The sequence below is a fragment of the Nycticebus coucang genome, chromosome 10, assembly GCF_027406575.1.
Source record: "Nycticebus coucang isolate mNycCou1 chromosome 10, mNycCou1.pri, whole genome shotgun sequence".
Classification (NCBI taxonomy): Eukaryota; Metazoa; Chordata; class Mammalia; order Primates; family Lorisidae; genus Nycticebus; species Nycticebus coucang.
Genome location: NC_069789.1, coordinates 117,965,240 through 117,982,307, shown reverse-complemented (window position 1 = coordinate 117,982,307; position 17,068 = coordinate 117,965,240). Strand labels below are relative to the sequence as shown.

The following is a 17,068-nucleotide window of genomic DNA, read 5'->3' as shown; positions in this document are numbered from 1 at the left end:
TCATGCAAAAGTGTTGTTTTTTATTTTCTTTCTTGGGCCAGCTGCAGCCACCGACTGACAAAACCTCAAAGCGTTAGGGAAGGAGCAGGCACAGGAGTGGGGGTGAGCTGATACTCTGAAACCCGGGCCCCAGGGTCTAACCTGAGAGGTTGGGGCTGCGGGAGGCTGGGGGAGAGAAGGGACTCATCCCCAGGGCGAGAATAAGTCTCAGTGGCTACATGTGCTCAGATTTTGGCTGGGGAAAATTGGGAAAAAGAGAAACCAGCCTCACGACTCAGCTGATCAGGAGATGGGGTTCCAGGTGCTACCCCAAACCCTGGCAGTACCCACAGCAAATAAGTTTGTAGCAAAGATTCTGAACAGCTGGTTTTCTTGGGGTGAAGAAGGGTACCTTTGGGGGCTTAAATAAATGGGCAGGGGGCAAGGGATGTAGCAAGAACAGAGGGTGACTGTCCGGCCAGCAGGCCCTGGCCTCTGGTACCCCTGCAGCAAGGCCTGCTGCCGCCTGCCATGGCCTGCAAGACTCCCCAGGTGGGGAGAGGGAGGGAAGATCTCACAGCCAGTCTCAGGCCCCACTTCTGTCTGAGCAGACGCCACAGAAGACAGGCGCCAGGGGTGGGGGGTTAGCGCAGGTCCTCCTCATCCCCCTGGATCGTCTTCTTAATGCGCAGCAGCATAGTGGTAAGCCACTGGTCCAGTCGCGAGATGGAGTCATATTCCTTTACCTGCAGGTACATCCAGCTGATGGGGTAGCCCCAGTCCCTCCCTGTCCCCAAACCCGGAGCCCAAGGTCAAGATGTGACCCTGTCATCCTTGGTCTCTGGAAGGGAATAAGGGAAGGCCAGTGGCCCTAAACCCCAGGGCAGCTCCCTTTGTCTATCTTCACTATTCTGATCATAACATTTCCCTTGAGGAGAAACAAAAAGATTCTGTGGCTTGAAAAGAAAAAAAAAAGTCTAATAGCTGAGTGTGGTGGTGGCAGGTGCTTATAGTCCCAGCTAATCAGGAGGGGGGGGCAGGAGGATGGCTTGAGCCCAGGAGTTCACGGCCTGACTGGGCAACATGGCAAGCCCCATCCCCCTCTCTCTCATACACACACACATAAAAGCCCAGCCTCTTTTTTTTTTTTTTTTGACAGAGCCTCAAGCTGTCACCCTGGGTAGAGTGCTGTGGCATCCACAGCTCCCAGCATCCTCCAACTCCTGGGCTCAAGCGATTCTCCTGCCTCAGCCTCCCAAGTAGCTGGGACTACAGGTGCCCGCCACAACGCCTGGCTATTTTTTGGTTGTAGCCGTCATTGTTGTTTGATGGGCCCAGGCTGGATTTGAACCCACCAGCTCAGGTGTATGTGGCTGGCGCCTTAGCCGCTTGAGCCACAGGCGCCGAGCCCCAGCCTCCTTGTTTTGTGAATGGGAGACTGAGGCCTAGAGAGGACCTAAGTGACCCAGGGAGAGGAGAGTCCAAGAAGCATGCCCTGCCAAAGCTCCCCCTCCCCGTGCTGAGCTTCCCACCCACTGCCTGGGACGGGAGGAACTGGATGGCACTTGGTATCTGTTCTCATTTAGGGATTTAAATTCCCTAGGGTCACCCAGGGAGAGATGCCCTTGACATATGCCATTCAGAGGACTGAATTAGGACCTGAGCTGACATAGGGAGTTCGGCACATTCAAAACAGAGGAAGGAAAAGAAGAAATGTGTACATATCTGTGTGGGGCATTCTCTCTGAGAGAGAATTCAGTGCCTCTCCCTGTGTCCCCTCAGCTCCACTTTACTCCTCACCTCTACCCTTCCCTATCTGCTCCTGGTGTCACCCAAGGCACCCTGGGGGACTCTGAGTGGTGCAAAGACTTAGTTGTCAGGGGCAGACAGATGTGGGTCTGAGCCCCAGCTCCATCCCCACAAGGCCAGGGCCACGTTTCCTCCTCAATCTCAGTGCCGTCCTCTATAAAGTGGGGATAACACTCCTTATACCTCCTGGGGCTACTTGTGAGGATTCTGGGGTAACTGGAAAAAGGAGTTCACAGCTAGGTACCAGGGGCCACAGATGAAAAGGTGAATTTCATGGGAGACTATGTCTGAGAGAGACAGCCCACCTGGGGAAACCATCCCCCCTAGAGGGACCTGGCAACCCACACCAGCCACTCACCGACTCAGTGTAGCTGTCCACATTTTGCTCCTCATGGGCTTCCAGCAACTTCTGTAAGCAAATGGCAGGAAGGGGTCAGGGGGCCAGGCTGGCTTGGATTAGATTCAAACACATGCTATCTGAGTGCATTAAACAAGGACTGGGGTGGAGGGTGTTCCCACACTGAGAGGAAAAAAGGGGCATGATCCGATCCTTGCCATCCTACCTATCAAAAAGGCTCATGCTCAGGGCAACCTCACTGACAAGAGCATCAGCAGAGGGGTATATGTCACCACCAACCCCCAGCCCTGTGACTGGCTCTACCACTGCCTGAGTTGTGCTTTTCTCATCTAGAAAATGGAGACCCAAATTGCAGAAGAAAGAAAACAAAACAAAAACACAAACCCTTTGAGAACCACTGGACTAATCTTGATGATTCTCCCACCTGGATCCTAAGCCTCTAGATTCCCCATCCCTGGGCCCCGCCACCCCTCTCCAGTGCCAGGGACAGGAAGGCCTGAGTACCCGGCACTCACTTTCATCAGCTTGCATTCTCGGGAATCAGAGAAGGCGGGGAACAGCTCCTCGTACTTCTGGACAGCCAGCTGAGCAGCAGGGAGGGGGAAAGGGGACAAGTTAATAAAGATAGGGCCAATGGAACTGATGGCCTATCAGCCAAGAAGCCCTGGGGACAGCTGGCAGTCCTGAGTCAGGTCTCTAGGCCCTCCCCCAGCCTCAGGTGTCATCTGGCTCTGTGCCTGTCAATACCTCCACAGAGCTGAGCTGAGCTTAGCACCAGCTCCTGGCTGTAGAGATGGCTGCAGGGAGAGGTGAGGAGTGCTCATTTGTCTCCTATCAACCAGACAGGGAGCGAATAAGCAAATCTTCCAAACTAGGCCTGGGGCTGACTGGCTGCTTCATGAGAACCCAGAGGTCAGATGATGGTGAGCTCTGTTGTGAGAGTGGGGAAACAGACCCAGGGAAGGCTAGTGACCTGTCCACACAGAGTAAGATGTGGGACAAGGACATGAACCTAGATTGATAAAGCCCAAGCTCATGCCAGCGTGGCCAGTGACCATGGCAGAGCAGGGCTCAGATAGCTGTGAGGCAGGGGGTCAGGGTGGCCAGAGACACTAGGAAACTGTGGATGCCATAGAGCCCTGCCTGGTCTGGGAATGGCAGACAATCAAAATCTAGTGCCAACTCGTGATCCAGTTCCTTCCCACTGGCCCATCCCCCTCCTCCCGCCTTCTCTAACCATGAAGCCCTGAACGTAGGTAGGCTGGCATGCAGGCTGTGGTAAGTCATGACACGGGGAGTTAACAGTGGTCTGGAATGTTGGGGCTGCCACTTACTAGCCCTGTGGCCTTAAAAGGATTCATGTCTCAGCCTCAGTGTCTTCACCTATAAAATGGGGTAACAATGGAGCTGATTTCATGGGACTCAACAAGTATACCCATAAAGAACAGAGCCCAGCACTGAGAGAGCCAGGAGCTGGAAACTGAAAGAGCTAGGGAGGTGATATCTAGACAGACATGCATCATTTGCATTTGGGGGCAAGAAGCAACTTGGCCTGGTGACAGACACAGTGGTCTAGGGGAGGTCTCCTGGCTGATGTTGGGAAAGCTCAGGCAGGGCCCACCAGGCCTAGGCTCACCTTGGCATTGAGCATGTCGATGCAGAAGTGGCAGAGGGCTGCCTTGAAGAAGTAGTCCTTGGCGCTGTACTTGAGGAGAGGGCTGTCCATGGCATTGGTCCCCACCTGTGACCATGTGGAGGTGGCTCTGTGAGCTCAGGGCAGGCAGCCAGAGGCCAGGGGTCACTGCTAGGCCCTAACCCAGGAGTTCAGCAACTGGTGTGTGAGTGACCAGGGCATGACAGTGGCAGGGGGTGGGGTAGTGGAGGCTGAAGCCAGGTGTCTGTGGGCCCCTGAAGCACCCAACATGGGGAGGCGGCTCTGTTGTCAGGACCAACGGGAGGCTGGCATGTTGATGGGCAGAGGGGTGGCAGACTGCAAGAACATGAGAGGTGGTGCCCACCCTGCTCTCCTCGGGCCCAGCTGCCTGCCCTTCTCTTGGCCACGACCCAGCCCTCCCTGCACAGCACAGGGAAGCCCACGTGACCCTCCTTCCCATTGTGGATGAGGGACTCATGACTGCCTCAGGCCTCCTCAGTAATTCTTTCCATTCCCTGCCCAACTCTGGTTCTTCAGAGTCTGCCTCACTCTTGGGCCCTCCAGGAAGCTCTCTGAGGGGTGTGAGAAGGATGGGGACATGTCATGGGGTTGTGAGTGGAGGAGGAGTTTAGCCAGGTTAAGGACAAAGTGAAGGTGAGGGAGATGGCATGATGAGAGAAGTGGAGAGACAGGGAGGGGAGGGGAAGCTAGAAGGGTGAGACAGGGGCAGGGTACACAGGCTCTAGAACACAGCACTGGGTTGAGGGGGTACAATGCCTGGAGCAAGGTGCAAGGCTGGGGACTGCCTCATCTCACCTGTTCATAGATGTCAATGGCCTTCTGATACTGCTCCAGCTGTGCGGCATAGCCAGCCACCTTCAGCAGACACTTGTTGGCTGAGCTGTGTAGGGAGGAGGAGTGAGGGTGGGTGGTGGCAGGTCCTGCAAGTCACTGAGGGACCTAGGGGCAGGCAGGAAGAGGGGCTACCTGTTGGACTCCTCGCCTTTGTAGTAGTCTGCAGACTGCTCATAGTGGGCGATGGCCTGGGGAGACACGAGGAGGGGGTGGCAGGAGAAAGCAGGCCTCCATGCAGCCTGTATCTCCCTCTGCCCTGGTTCCCCAAGCTCTGCCAGCGGCCCCACCTCCCTTCCTGGTACTCAAGACACCAGAGGATTCCCTGGGTAGAAGGGGCAAGAGAAATCCAGCCCTGGCCAGGCCCTGACTACCCACTCACCTTCTCAATGTCCACCAGCTCTGTCTCATAGATCTCAGCAATTGAGATGTGGTGCTTGGCTGCGATGGTGAATCGGCCCTGGGGGGATACAGGAAGGGGCCACCCATGATCAGTGATGTCCTTGTGCCCCACCCCTACCCATCCCATCCAAGAGGGCACAGACAGTATGAACATAAGAGAACGTATGTAAAGGTACTTGGCAGAGGCCTTGGCCCTCAGGAAGCATTGAGGGTCAGGGGTGGCAGAAGGATCAGCCCTTTTATTCAGAGTAACTTGGTAAAAGGCCTTGGAGAAACCAGGACAGAGAGCTTGACAGTCCCCTGCCCAAGGGCCCCACCTTGGGTAGCTATGGAGCTGGCCATTCTTGCAGGCCAATACCTGCCCTTCAGCCTCCCTGTGCACTCAGAGCTCCCCAAGGAGGCTTCAAACTCTGAGGGGCTGTGCAGCTTTCTTCATCAGGTCCAGGTGCCTGCCCTGCCACTCCGTACACAGATGCTGGTCCAAGGCTGCCCCTCTTGCCAAGGGAAGTAGGAAAGAACAAGGCCCTGGGTTCAGCCAGACCTAGTTTTGGGTCTCAACAACTCCTGTGTCCCTGGGCAAGTCATGTCACCTGTCTAAGCCCCCTTTCTTCAACTGTTGAACAGGAATAATAATGCTGACCTCATTGTGTTGTCATGACTGGAGAGTAAAACCACTTCGACCACTTTTGAATGAGTGCCTTGTAAAAAATTGGAAGCTGCTGTGATTGTTATAATTATCACTGCAGCACTACCCCAAATACAGCAAGAGGGCAAGGCCCATGCTGGGAGAGGGGGTTCAATGAGATTCGAGAAGCAAGGGTGAAGAGGAGGCAAAAGGTGAAAAGCCAACAGGAGCCCAGGCCAAGTTTGCGTCCCTCATCCTGCTCCCTGGCCTCAGCTTGGCAGCTGCCTCTCTGGGCTGCATATGCCAATGGAAATGCTACCTGGGGTGGGGCAGAGGCTAAGAGAAAGAGTGCTGGACAGATACACACGCTCTAATAACTGTAACTGCTATGAATGAAAACCTCGATGGCCCATGGAGGGACCGAGATGGAGGCAGGGTGTGCTGAGAGGGGCCATCAGGCTCCTGTGTTGTGGTAGGAGCTGCTGCCAGGAGCCAGGCTGCTGGGGAGCTGGTGAGGACCCTGCCAGCTCCCTCTTCCCCCTCCCCTGCTTCGGCAGAACAAGGAACATTGCTGGGGGTATAGAGGGTGGGGAGGCAAGGCTGGGGCAATACCACAGGACTTAAGAGGTGGAGATAGGATGCTTTTGACTCTTACCATGTCTGTGTAGATCTCAATTGCTCTCATCAAACAGTTAATGGCCTCTGGGGAGAGAAAAAGGGAAGTAGGGAGAAGAAATAAGACAGTGGTCATTTCAGCAGGACCCAAGAGAGGAGGCAGAGGCAGCAATCCCGGGACCAAGAGGCACTCAGTTGCTGGGGCTATGATCCTATTCTCCAGGGGCTGAGAGGAAGGTGAGGGAATCCCTGAGCCTCAGAAACCTCATCAGACTGATGACTCTGCAGACTGTGACTTGCTGAGCACATGCTTCGGGGGGGAGGCCTTTGCCTGAGGGCCGCTGAGCTGCTGCTGGCTTCCCAGCAACCCCAGGGACAGGTCACAGCAGTGCTGGGCCTGGCTGATGGCCAGAATCCCATAGTTGTTTTGGACACCTGCTAAGTCCAAGTCCCTGCTTTCATAGGACAGAGCTGCTGGCAAGGGTACCAAGGAGGTACCAGAGAAAGCCAAGCCTGACATCTGAGGCAGGCTTAGAGGCAGCAGGAATGCCCAAATTTTACCTGCAGGACCCTGAACAGGTTGTAGTCCCTGTACTCGTCTGGCCTGGATTTCTGGCACAAGGAGGCTGGATGCTGTGAGCACTGTCACCTCTCATTGTGGATTCTCCCCTACTCCCTCTTTCCACACCCCACTCTGCTCCCATTCCCATTAACCCAGCCTGCCACCCACTGGTTCCTCACACTGAGGGTGGGCTATAGACTCCCTGAGAGCCTAGCGACAAGTTTTACTAAAACCCCTAACACACCAGGATGGCACTGGAAGGAGGAATTGGGCTACCTTTGTTGTAATATCTCTTGCAAGATTTTAAATTTGGGAAAGGGTTTTTTTTTTTTTTTTTTTTTGACAAGTTATTTGGAGAGAGAAAGCGTGAGTGGGAGGCATTTTCTAGCAGATAGAAATAAGCTCTAGAGCAGGTATTTTTTTTTTTTTTTTTAAACTCCATTTTCGTGCATCTCAGGAAGAGAGGGGTGTTGAGGGGAAGGAGGGAAGGGCACAGAGCCTGGACAGGGTGTGGGCTGAGCATGGGTATGAGGCATTTGAAGGCTCCTGCTGCGCTGAGACCGCCTGGGAAGGTGTTGCTACCAAGAAACTCAAGGCCTGGTGCCTGCTCTCAAGGGGCTTACAGTCTGCATGGGACACCAAGCTCACTCCCTGAGGAGACTGCTGAACAGAAGCTCTTAGCTCAGGCCTGTCGCTGAGCTCTCAGGGAGTCTATAGCCCACCCTCTTAATTGACATGCAAAATTAGGTGTCCGTGAATGCTACTCTGGCGGAGGGAAGTCTATGTTTTGACTAATTCAGAGAGGCCTCTAGGCCCCCTCCCCCACATTCAGGGGATGGACATCATTCAGGCAAGGTTTGGAGGTTGACAAGACAGAAACTGAAGTAAGAGGAAGAGAAGATAAAAAGGGGCAGAGGAAGGAAAGAGAACACAATCAAAACCCAGTAGCCTGACCAAGTGTCACCCTCATACACAGTTACACATTTTATAACAGAACAGATCCAGAAGCAACAGAAGGGCCAAGATGCCAAGCCAGCCCACCCACCCACTCCAGCTTCCACAGGAGGCCCAGGGCTACTCATATGTTCTCTCTCCCAGCTGGAACGCCTGGGATACTCAATGTGCCATCTTGGGTCCACAGAGCCACTCTGGACAAGATTAGCAGCTGCCACCCTAGCTCTTGAAGTAGCAGCGGGAGAGACAGGCTTACCCCCAGGCAGCAACATTGATTCAGGTGGCTAAGTGTCCTTCATGCCTGGAAGCTGCAGGCTGCCACCTGACAGCATAGCCAGCTGACTCCTGGGTGAGCTCCTAACATACTCACAACCACCAGGCCGGTTCCACGTCACCTAGTGCTCAGAGGATGGCCTGTCAGTGTACCCAAGGCAAGCAGAGCAAAACCCAGTTCCCTGGTTTGGCCCTCTGGGTGGCAGCTCACCTGGTCCCCTCCTCCTCCTCTGTCCACCCAAAGAGAGCTGGAAAGGAACTTTGGAAATGAGCCAGCCACCATGCCACCCCCACTTCAATCACTTCCACTAGCAGTGCCACTCAACTCAGCTTCTGCCTCTCACTAATGCTTTCCTTGATCGCATCTAGTACTCAGTTGTCCCCTCGGTAAAACGGGGGTGAATTGCAGAATCATACAAAGAAGTCAAATGGGTTAAAAGATGCTAGGCAGGGTGGCACCTGTGGCTCAGTGAGTAGGGCGCTGACCCCATACACCGAGGGTGGTGGGTTCAAACCCGGTCCCAGCCAAACTGCAACAAAAAATAGCCGGGTGTTGTGACGGGCGCCTGTGGTCCCAGCTACTGGGGAGGCTGAGGCAAGAGAATCGCCTAAGGCCAGGAGCTGGAGGTTGCTGTGAGCTGTGATGGCACAGCACTCTACCAAGGGCAATAAAGTGAGACTCTGTCTCTACAAAAAAAAAAAAAGATGCTAGGCATGTGGTACACAATAGGTACTCAGTAAATGGCAGAGGGGGGTGGAGGGACAAATGAGGGCTGGGCTATTTCCCTGTCCCAGATACACATATATACCTGTGCTCCTAGCCCCAGCTATGAGCCAGGCTAGGGAAGAGGCCTGCCCAGAGTAGCCAGCAGTGATGGGGAAAATCTAAGGAACTAATGACAGATATGGGCACCAACCTCCCCATCCCCTGTACCCTGCCACCCAGTGTCACCAAAGGGCAGCAAGCCATCTTCTGCAGGGGGAGAGGGCAATGATGGGAGCTAGGGCAGGCTTCAAGTGTACACCAGCTCTTCCTCGAGGGGAACACTCTCTAGAAGAGACTACTATAGGAAGTGTTGACCTAGACAGAACCCTTCAAGGCTGCTAAGGAGACCAGTGACAAGAGCCCAGGGGGAGGCCAAGTAGGGAGGCTCACGCCTAGCACTCTGGGAGGCCAAGGTGGGTGGATCACCTGAGCTCAGGAGTTTGAGACCACCCTGAGCAAGAGTGAGACCCTGTCTCTAAAAAAATAGCTGGGTTGTGTGGCGGGCACCTATAGTCCCAGCTACTTGGGAGGCTGAGGCAAGAGGATCACTTGAGCCCAAGAGTTTGAGGTTGCTGTGAGCTGTGATGCTAGGGTACTCTACCAAGGGTGACAAAGTGAGACTCTGTCTCAAAAAAAGAAAAAAGCCCAGGGAGTGGAGGCTGTGGGGAAGCCAGGCCAGGCAGAGGCATCATGGCTGAGGGAGCCAAGGGCCACCCCTACTGCACGCTTCTCACATGCCAGGTGCCACACTGGACATGAGCGTTACCTTGCAGGGAAATTTCTGCTTTAACAGATGAGGCAACAGTCACACAGCAGGGGCAGGGGCTGCCCAGACTTCTGAGGCCATGAAGCTCCTGCCCTGCTGAGCCACACAGAGCTGCCTCTGCCTTTTCTGCAAGGCCTGAGCAGCCCCAGACACAAAGGAGTTGCTGACCCGTGCTGAGAGTGGAGACTGAGTAAGCACCTAGAGGCCATGGCACAGAATGCTGTGCTAATAGCCCTCCCTGGTCAGCACCAAGTTCCCAGGGCTCTAATCAGACAAGCTCTCTTCTCACAACTGCCTCCTCCTCCTCAAAGTCTCCCCCGGCTAAATCCACCCATCTCCTGCCTCAGCTTCTGAGGTGGCCAACTTAAGCCAGTCCTGAGCCAAGCCAGCACTTGTACCTTCAATGTGGCATCATCATTACACCTTCCCATTGGTCTGGGACTCCTCAGCTACACTCTGAGGTTCCTAAGGCCATGGATGGGCTGCATAAAGACCTCAGGTCCCTAGCCTGCAGTCTTGCTGTACAGCTTGAAAAAGCTCAGATGGAAAGCCAAGGGAAAGACGTCACAGTGCCAAGTAAGGCCTGTCTTCAGGAAGTGCAGGTGTCTGCTGAAAGAGCAAATGGCACTGTGTACATGTCCCCACCCTGGCACTCAGTGGTGCCCCAGAAACAAGTCCGTTCAGTCACTCGGGATGGAGCAGCAGCTGAACATCACAGATGCTAAGGCAGCATCTCTAGGCCAACCGGTTCTCCCGGAAGCAGAAGGAAAGGCTTGGGTGGGGGGTGGAGGCTCCCTGGTGGGTGTGTAGACTACCCAGGATGATTCAAGCTTAACACAAACCCAGGGTTGACCTGAGTCATCGTCATGTAACCCATGTGGCCCTGCTGTGGCCCAGTGTCACCTGCTAGACTCACTCAACAGCCTGGTTTTTGCCAGGCCTGAGTCCCACCATGTGATCACTGACATCTGTGAGATGGCCACCTGGAAAGGAACAAATGGTCAGTCTGGGGAAAAGCTGCTGGTCAACACAGAACTCAAAACCTTAACTTGCAATTATCTGTCCTCAATCATGACAACAGGGTATGTCAGGAATTCCCAGATGCTGGTGTATGAACCAGTGCTCACTGATTCTGGAAGAAATATCCCAACACTGTTTCTAATTGTCCCCTCTTGAGAGGGACAGGCCTTTATTCCAAGATTATATATTCCTTTTTAACAAAATTCATATATTTACCATTCCCCTAAAGAAAGTAACAGTAAATGGTCATTTTTTAAAAGAAAAATATACTCCCTTGGTAAAATTAAAAGTTAGCAACTTATGTCTGGGACTAAGATTTAAAAAATAAATTAAAATTCCCGCCCCATGAAATCTAAGAGTGTGATACTCATTAGACTGTGCTTCCACTTCGGGATGAGCCCAGTGGGGCAGAAACTGTTTTCTCACCATGAGTCAGTCCCAAACTGGGCTTCTGTCCCTAACATGCTCTCATTTTAAGTAACTTGTTCTTTGGCAACTGTATCTCAGGCTCTGTTCTCTCTAATTTTTCCCCAGGGTGTAGGGAAGCCAGGTTAAGATAATTTCCGCTCCTTTTTCGGCAGCGACTCCTACCTGGCTGGCCTTAGATCTCCCCCTACTCCCTTCTGCGTGTTAATTCTGACAACAGAACAGATTTTCCTCTCTCCTTGGCAGGCAGTGGGTCTGAAATATAACTCCCACTCCCAAATGCTCCCAGGTTTGGGGGCAGTGATTAGCTGCACATACAAAGTATGGGGGGGGGAGGGAGGCGGAGACTCAGAGCAGGGTGTGAATGCCAACCAGAAGGACTGGAGCCAATTCTGAAGTCACCGCTTGCTTTGCCTCAGGCATTTCCCTACCAGCCTATCACATGCTGGCCACTGGAAAAAAACAGCTTGAGTGGAAACCTGAGGGCTTCTGGGCAGAGGGCTGAGATGGTGCTCTTGTCAGTTAGCCGGGTGGCCCACAGAGGCCCTCACCTTGGGGATCAGCTTTCTTGAATGCATTACCGGCATCCACAAAGGAGGTGGCCGCATCATGCTTGCTCTGGAGCTGCAAGTGCAGCTGGGCTGCCTGGCAGAAAGCATTTCCAGCAGCTGGAACAGAAAAGAAGAGAGATCTTGGCCTCAGTGGGGCTCCATACTTTTTAAAGCCATATAAACACTTCCCTGGGTGGTGGGTGGGACTCTCAGGAACACAGAAAAGTCTGCAAGAGAGGACAAGAGTGGCCTGAGTGAGCCCAGGGTGAGGCCTAGACCTCAGGTTTGCTAACCCTCAGGCTGAGGCTCCTGCTGGTCTACCTGAGAGGCAGGAGGCTAATTCAGTGGGAAGAGGAGGAAGATCCAGGTATATGCAAGAGCCAGTGTGAACCCAGCTAAATCCCTGTCCCTAATCCCAGCCTGTGCCAATATTTCTGGAGCCACCACTTCTAAAGAACCAAAGAGAAACCAGAGCCAAGAGCTGCAAAGGATATAAAGAAAGTGAGGAGCCTCCTGTACCTTCTGGCAGTCCTCCTTAGGGGAACCTTGGACCAGAGGAGCCAGAAGGCAAAGTGGAAGCTGAATCTTGGGGTGGGCTCAAGAGGAGGTGCCTTGGGAAGGGGCAATCAAGATTAAACCACAATAACACCTTTCCATTTACTCCCCTTTCCCAAGTCGTATTTCTTTCCATCACCACTCCCCCAAACTTCCTAATTCAGACTCGTCTGCCTCTGTCCAGATTCTATTCCTTTGTACAGTCACTGCAGGCTCAGGCTCTGTGCTAACTGTGAGACACATGGTGTGGGGGGTGAGGGAACAACATAGGTCTGCCTCTTCCAGGAGCATCACATCCAGAAAAGAAAATAGGACATGAACACCAAAATTCAAGTACATGCAGACAAGTGCCCATGGACACAGAGCAGTAGAAGTTGCACCTGAAGCCCAGTCTATCCTGTGCTTATCTGCCCACAGTCATCTTCTGTGGTACCATGTCATTCTATCCATGTGTCTTCTTTTTTTATTTTTCTTTCCATTTTACTCTTTCTAGTCACTCATTAATGATCTGAAAGAGGAATATGGGGCAAGGGGACACCACCACAAGGCTCCAAAGAACCAACGGTGCAAATTAGTCCATCTTACTTTCTCTGTCAGATAGGGTCTCTGAGATCCAGGATCAAAGGGTAGAATGTAGCTATATGGACTCAATTTGCTTCCAGACCTTTTCCAGGGCCTTTCTGTCCAGTTGTCACTGATGAATGATGACAAGGTAAGCAAAGACCAAGGCCACGCCCACGACAACCCCTCCAAACTTCCAAAGTAAGCATTTCTCCATCAGAGCTGAGTGGCAACTTTTGAACTCATTCCTCTTAGATGAGCTACATGTGATTTTCTCTACATACCCTGTGGAACCATACTCAGGGATAGTTTTAGTCTGGAAATTAGAACATGGAGTACATTCTTCTACCATAAACTCTTCCACCAGCCAGCATGGCAAATTTGAGGTGCTTGAAGAGTTTTAAGGAGAGAGCGGAGAGCAAACAGCAGAGATGGCGGTGGTGGCTTAGAGGGAGTCTACGCCTCCCCATGCCCGCAGGCTGTGTCACACAGGTCGGAACAGAGGGGACCTGCTCTGTCTGGCCTCATGACTCCCTTACTGTGCAGTCCTTCTGGAGGTTCCAGGGTCCCGCTACAAAATGCTGGGGTTGCCTCTCAGGGCACAGGCTTTATCTGGATGTCTTCATGTCCAAAGTGAGAAAAGCCCAGGTGCATTTGTTGGCTATAGACGTGTGTTCCTTCCGCAGAACTGGCAGGGTCCTGGAAGAAAGGCCAGCGAGGACCCACGGGCCTACCACCTTCCCGCCTTAGTCTCCACCCCTGGCACGGCCATCTTGTCGCGTGTGTCTATGTACCTTCTAACCTAACTTTTGGGAGGCAACAGCATCTCTCCTTCTGTTCTGAGGCTTCTTCCCTTCATTGTCTGCTGCTCAATCACAGAATTCCTATGCTGGCAGAGGACCTTAAGGCCTAGCCCCATCCTCTTAACTTTTGAGTAGTGGGACAAAGCCTTCCAGGATTTCACTATATGACTTCATTACTTTTTTAGAGACAGGGTCTTACTCTGTCACCCAGGCTGGAGTGCAGTGTCACAACCATAGCCCACAGTAGCCTCAAACGCCTGGGCTCAAGCGATCCTCCTACCTCAGCCTTCCAACTAGCTGTGACTATAGGTAGGTGTGAGCTATAAAATTTTTAAATTTTCTGTAGAGCTAGCATCTTGTTATGTTGCCCAGGCTGGTCTTAAATTCTTGGCCTCAAGAGATTCTCCTGCCTCATCCTCCCAAATTGTCAGGATTATAGGCATAAGCCAATCAGCCCCAAACGGGCTCATCACAATGGCTCTTATTATTTTTAAGAGCTCCAAATTTGAGTGTAAAATTTCCAGAAAAAGGGAAAATATCAGGCCTAAGACTTTTTTTTTTTTTTATATTGTTGGGGATTCATTGAGGGTACAAGAAACCAGGTTATACTGATTGCATTTGTTAGGTAAAGTCCCTCTTACAATCGTGTCTTGCCCCCAAAAGGTGTGGCACACACCAAGGCCCCACCCCCCTCCCTCCAGGCCTAAGACATCTTAGAATAGATGGACAGGGGTTTAATAAATAGATGGCTTATGCCTGTAATCCTGACACTTTGGGAGGATGAGGCAGGAGAATCTCTTGAGACCAGGAATTTAAGACCAGCCTGGGCAACATCTATGTGATTAAAAAATAAGCACTTCTCTAAAGGAATTTTCTCAGTGTGGGAGCATAAAAGTACAAATAGCATTTGACTTTGTGCACAGTGTATTTCGTGAAAGCTCAGGAAAAATTCTTCCAACTAGACTGGGTGTGGTGGCTCATGCCTGTAATCCTAGCACTCTGGGAGGCTGAGGCAGGTGAATTGCCTTAGCTCAGGAGTTAGAGAACAGCCTGAGCCAGTGCCAGAGCGAGACCTCCTCTCTAAAACATAGCTGGATGGTGTGGTGGGTGCCTATCTTGGAAGGCTGAGGCAAGAGAATTGCTTAAGCTCAAGAGTTTGAGGTTGCTGTGAACCGTGATACCACGGCACTCTACCAAGGGCGACAAAGTGAGACTTTATCTCAGAAAAAAAAAAAAAAAAATTCTTCCAACTTTTGGGAAACTGAAATTATCAGAAAATGTAGACAACTGTTTATCCTGTGCTTCTGTACCCTGCTTCCATGGTCCCAGTCCCATCCCTGAGTTTCATCTTTTCAGTGGTCAGAAAGTTCTTTCCTGGGCTCCAGAACTGTGTCTCTTGCTTGATTTTCTTGATCCAACCCTGTTGATGCTGAAAGCCATGTTACGAAATCAGCCCCAAACGGGCTCATCACAATGGCTCTTTAAGCTCTCCATCAGCCTACTGGCAGCCTCTCACCAATCCCCCCACCTCTCTGACCTCCAGTAGCCCCTCCCCACCTCCTTTCCTCAGTTAAGCTCTCTTGCTGTGTTGGTGCAGGTTAACTGCTCAGGCTCTGCAGTCAGAACCCTGCTTTTTGAACCCTGGTACGGTCACTCACTAGTCATGGCACTGTGGAAAAGAAGCTGAACCAAACCTCAGTTTTTGAATAGTAAAATTAGGACATTAATGGATTGATCTTCATAACACTGCTGTGGTGATTCATTAAATGATGTATGCTTGGCACTTAGTACTCAATAAATGGTAGCTGTGCTGTGATTAATATTATTATTGAAACCAGTCAAATGTTCCCTCGCCCAGAATTCAGACTCTGAATGAAGGAAGTACTAGGGAACAATTTCCAGACACCTAAAATTCTAAATTTATAGAGAAATTTAGAGCTCAAAGAGCTTGTCAATACATGTGGGTCTAACTGGATGCAATAATCTATTTATCCTTAACCTTTCTCCAAGGCCATGTTACCCAAAGCATGAAGTAACTCCACAGATACCAAACCAATCAGTTTCTGATGCCAGAGATGGCATAAAAAGAAAAAGGGCCTGCAAGGCCAACCTCTCAGCTAGGCCTCCAGGACCGGAAAGCTGAGGGGAAAGAGGAGAAAGAGCTGCAGAAGAGCTCTAGCAGAGATCACTTACCACTCCAGTTTTTGGCCATTTTGAACATATTTGCTGCTCTGGCGTAGATTTCACATGCTTCCTCTATTTTAGATGAGCCTCTGGGGAAAAAGGAAAGGGAAAAAGATGAGGAGAACATCTAGTTCGTTGTCAAACAGAAAGCAAGCACTCTGTTCCAGTCCCAGTAAAGATGTGTTCCCACCCTCACCTCCTGTCCCCCAATTTCTCTGTGTAGCCAGCTTCCACCTCACATACAAGGCCCACTTGCTCAGGCAGACTGTATCACCCTGGGTATACATCTGGTGGAGGGGGTCTTTCTGATGTCTGCACAACCCCTGTCTCTGACAGCCTCTTCTGCTTTCTGTGACCACAGGGTCTCAGACATTCTATACATTCCTTTCCCTCAGGAGACGACAAGGCATTCTGGGAATCAGCCTAGCTTTAGACAAAGTGCCTTGCACACTGAAATCAATCCATAAAGACCTTGAAACCCAAATACCTCATTACAAATTCAGGATTAGACAGATATGCCATAATGCAGCCATACAAAGAAACATTATTCAACACACACACACACACATATATATGTATATATATGCCAGGTGCAGTGGCTCATGTCTGTAATCCTAGCACTCTGGGAGGCTGAGGTAGGTAGACTGGTTGAGCTCAGGAGTCTGAGACCAGCCTGAGCAAGAGTGAGACCCTATCTCTAGTAAAAATAAAAAAACTAGCTGGGCCTTGTGCTGGGCACCTGTAGTCCCAACTACTTGGGATGCTGAGGAAAGAGGATCACATGAGCTGAGGAGTTTGAGACTGCTGTGAGCTATGATGGCATAGCACTCTACCAAGGGAGATTCTGTCTCAAAAAAAAAAGTTATGTATAGATATACAATGTTCCATTTGTGTTTTAAAAAAAGAGTGAAAAGAATGGCAACATATATGTTTATATAAACAAAGAACATTTCCAAGAAAATAACATAAAAACCTAGTAACTAGAGCATTTTTCTCTAAGGTAGAATCTTCAGAAAAAGCACTAGGCCAGGTGTGGGAGGCAGACTTACTCATTGTACATCCCTCCTCCGTACTGTCTGAATGTTTTTACCAGCTGCACATTTTCTATGTTCAAGAATAATACATATATTTAATATCAGAATTTATATTTGGCCCTGTGGTCTAGCAATGAATTATATTTCTAGCAATTTATCCTAAGAAACTAATCAGAAGGCTGGGCATGGTGGCTCTCACCTGTAATCCTAGCACTCTGGAGGCCAAGGGAGGTGAATTATCTGTGCTCAGGAATTCAAAGCTAGCCTGAGCAAGAGTGAGACCCCATTTCTACTAAAAATAGAAAAACTAGTAGGGCAT

The 17,068-nt window shown here is 51.2% G+C and overlaps 1 protein-coding gene across 1 annotated transcript in view; it reads right to left on the bottom strand.

Moving 5' to 3' along the window:
* Positions 1 to 17,068, bottom strand: part of NAPA (NSF attachment protein alpha) — a 28,740-nt gene continuing 11,672 nt past the window's right edge. Inside the window, exons 2-11 of the mRNA XM_053605470.1 lie at positions 15,725 to 15,804; positions 11,613 to 11,729; positions 6,335 to 6,381; positions 5,035 to 5,112; positions 4,788 to 4,843; positions 4,617 to 4,701; positions 3,783 to 3,887; positions 2,662 to 2,730; positions 2,147 to 2,197; positions 1 to 725 (exon numbers count right to left, since the gene is read on the bottom strand). Of these exons, the coding sequence (XP_053461445.1) occupies positions 624 to 725; positions 2,147 to 2,197; positions 2,662 to 2,730; positions 3,783 to 3,887; positions 4,617 to 4,701; positions 4,788 to 4,843; positions 5,035 to 5,112; positions 6,335 to 6,381; positions 11,613 to 11,729; positions 15,725 to 15,804 (790 nt within the window). The 3' untranslated portion in view covers positions 1 to 623. The remainder of the gene's footprint in view (positions 726 to 2,146; positions 2,198 to 2,661; positions 2,731 to 3,782; positions 3,888 to 4,616; positions 4,702 to 4,787; positions 4,844 to 5,034; positions 5,113 to 6,334; positions 6,382 to 11,612; positions 11,730 to 15,724; positions 15,805 to 17,068) is intronic.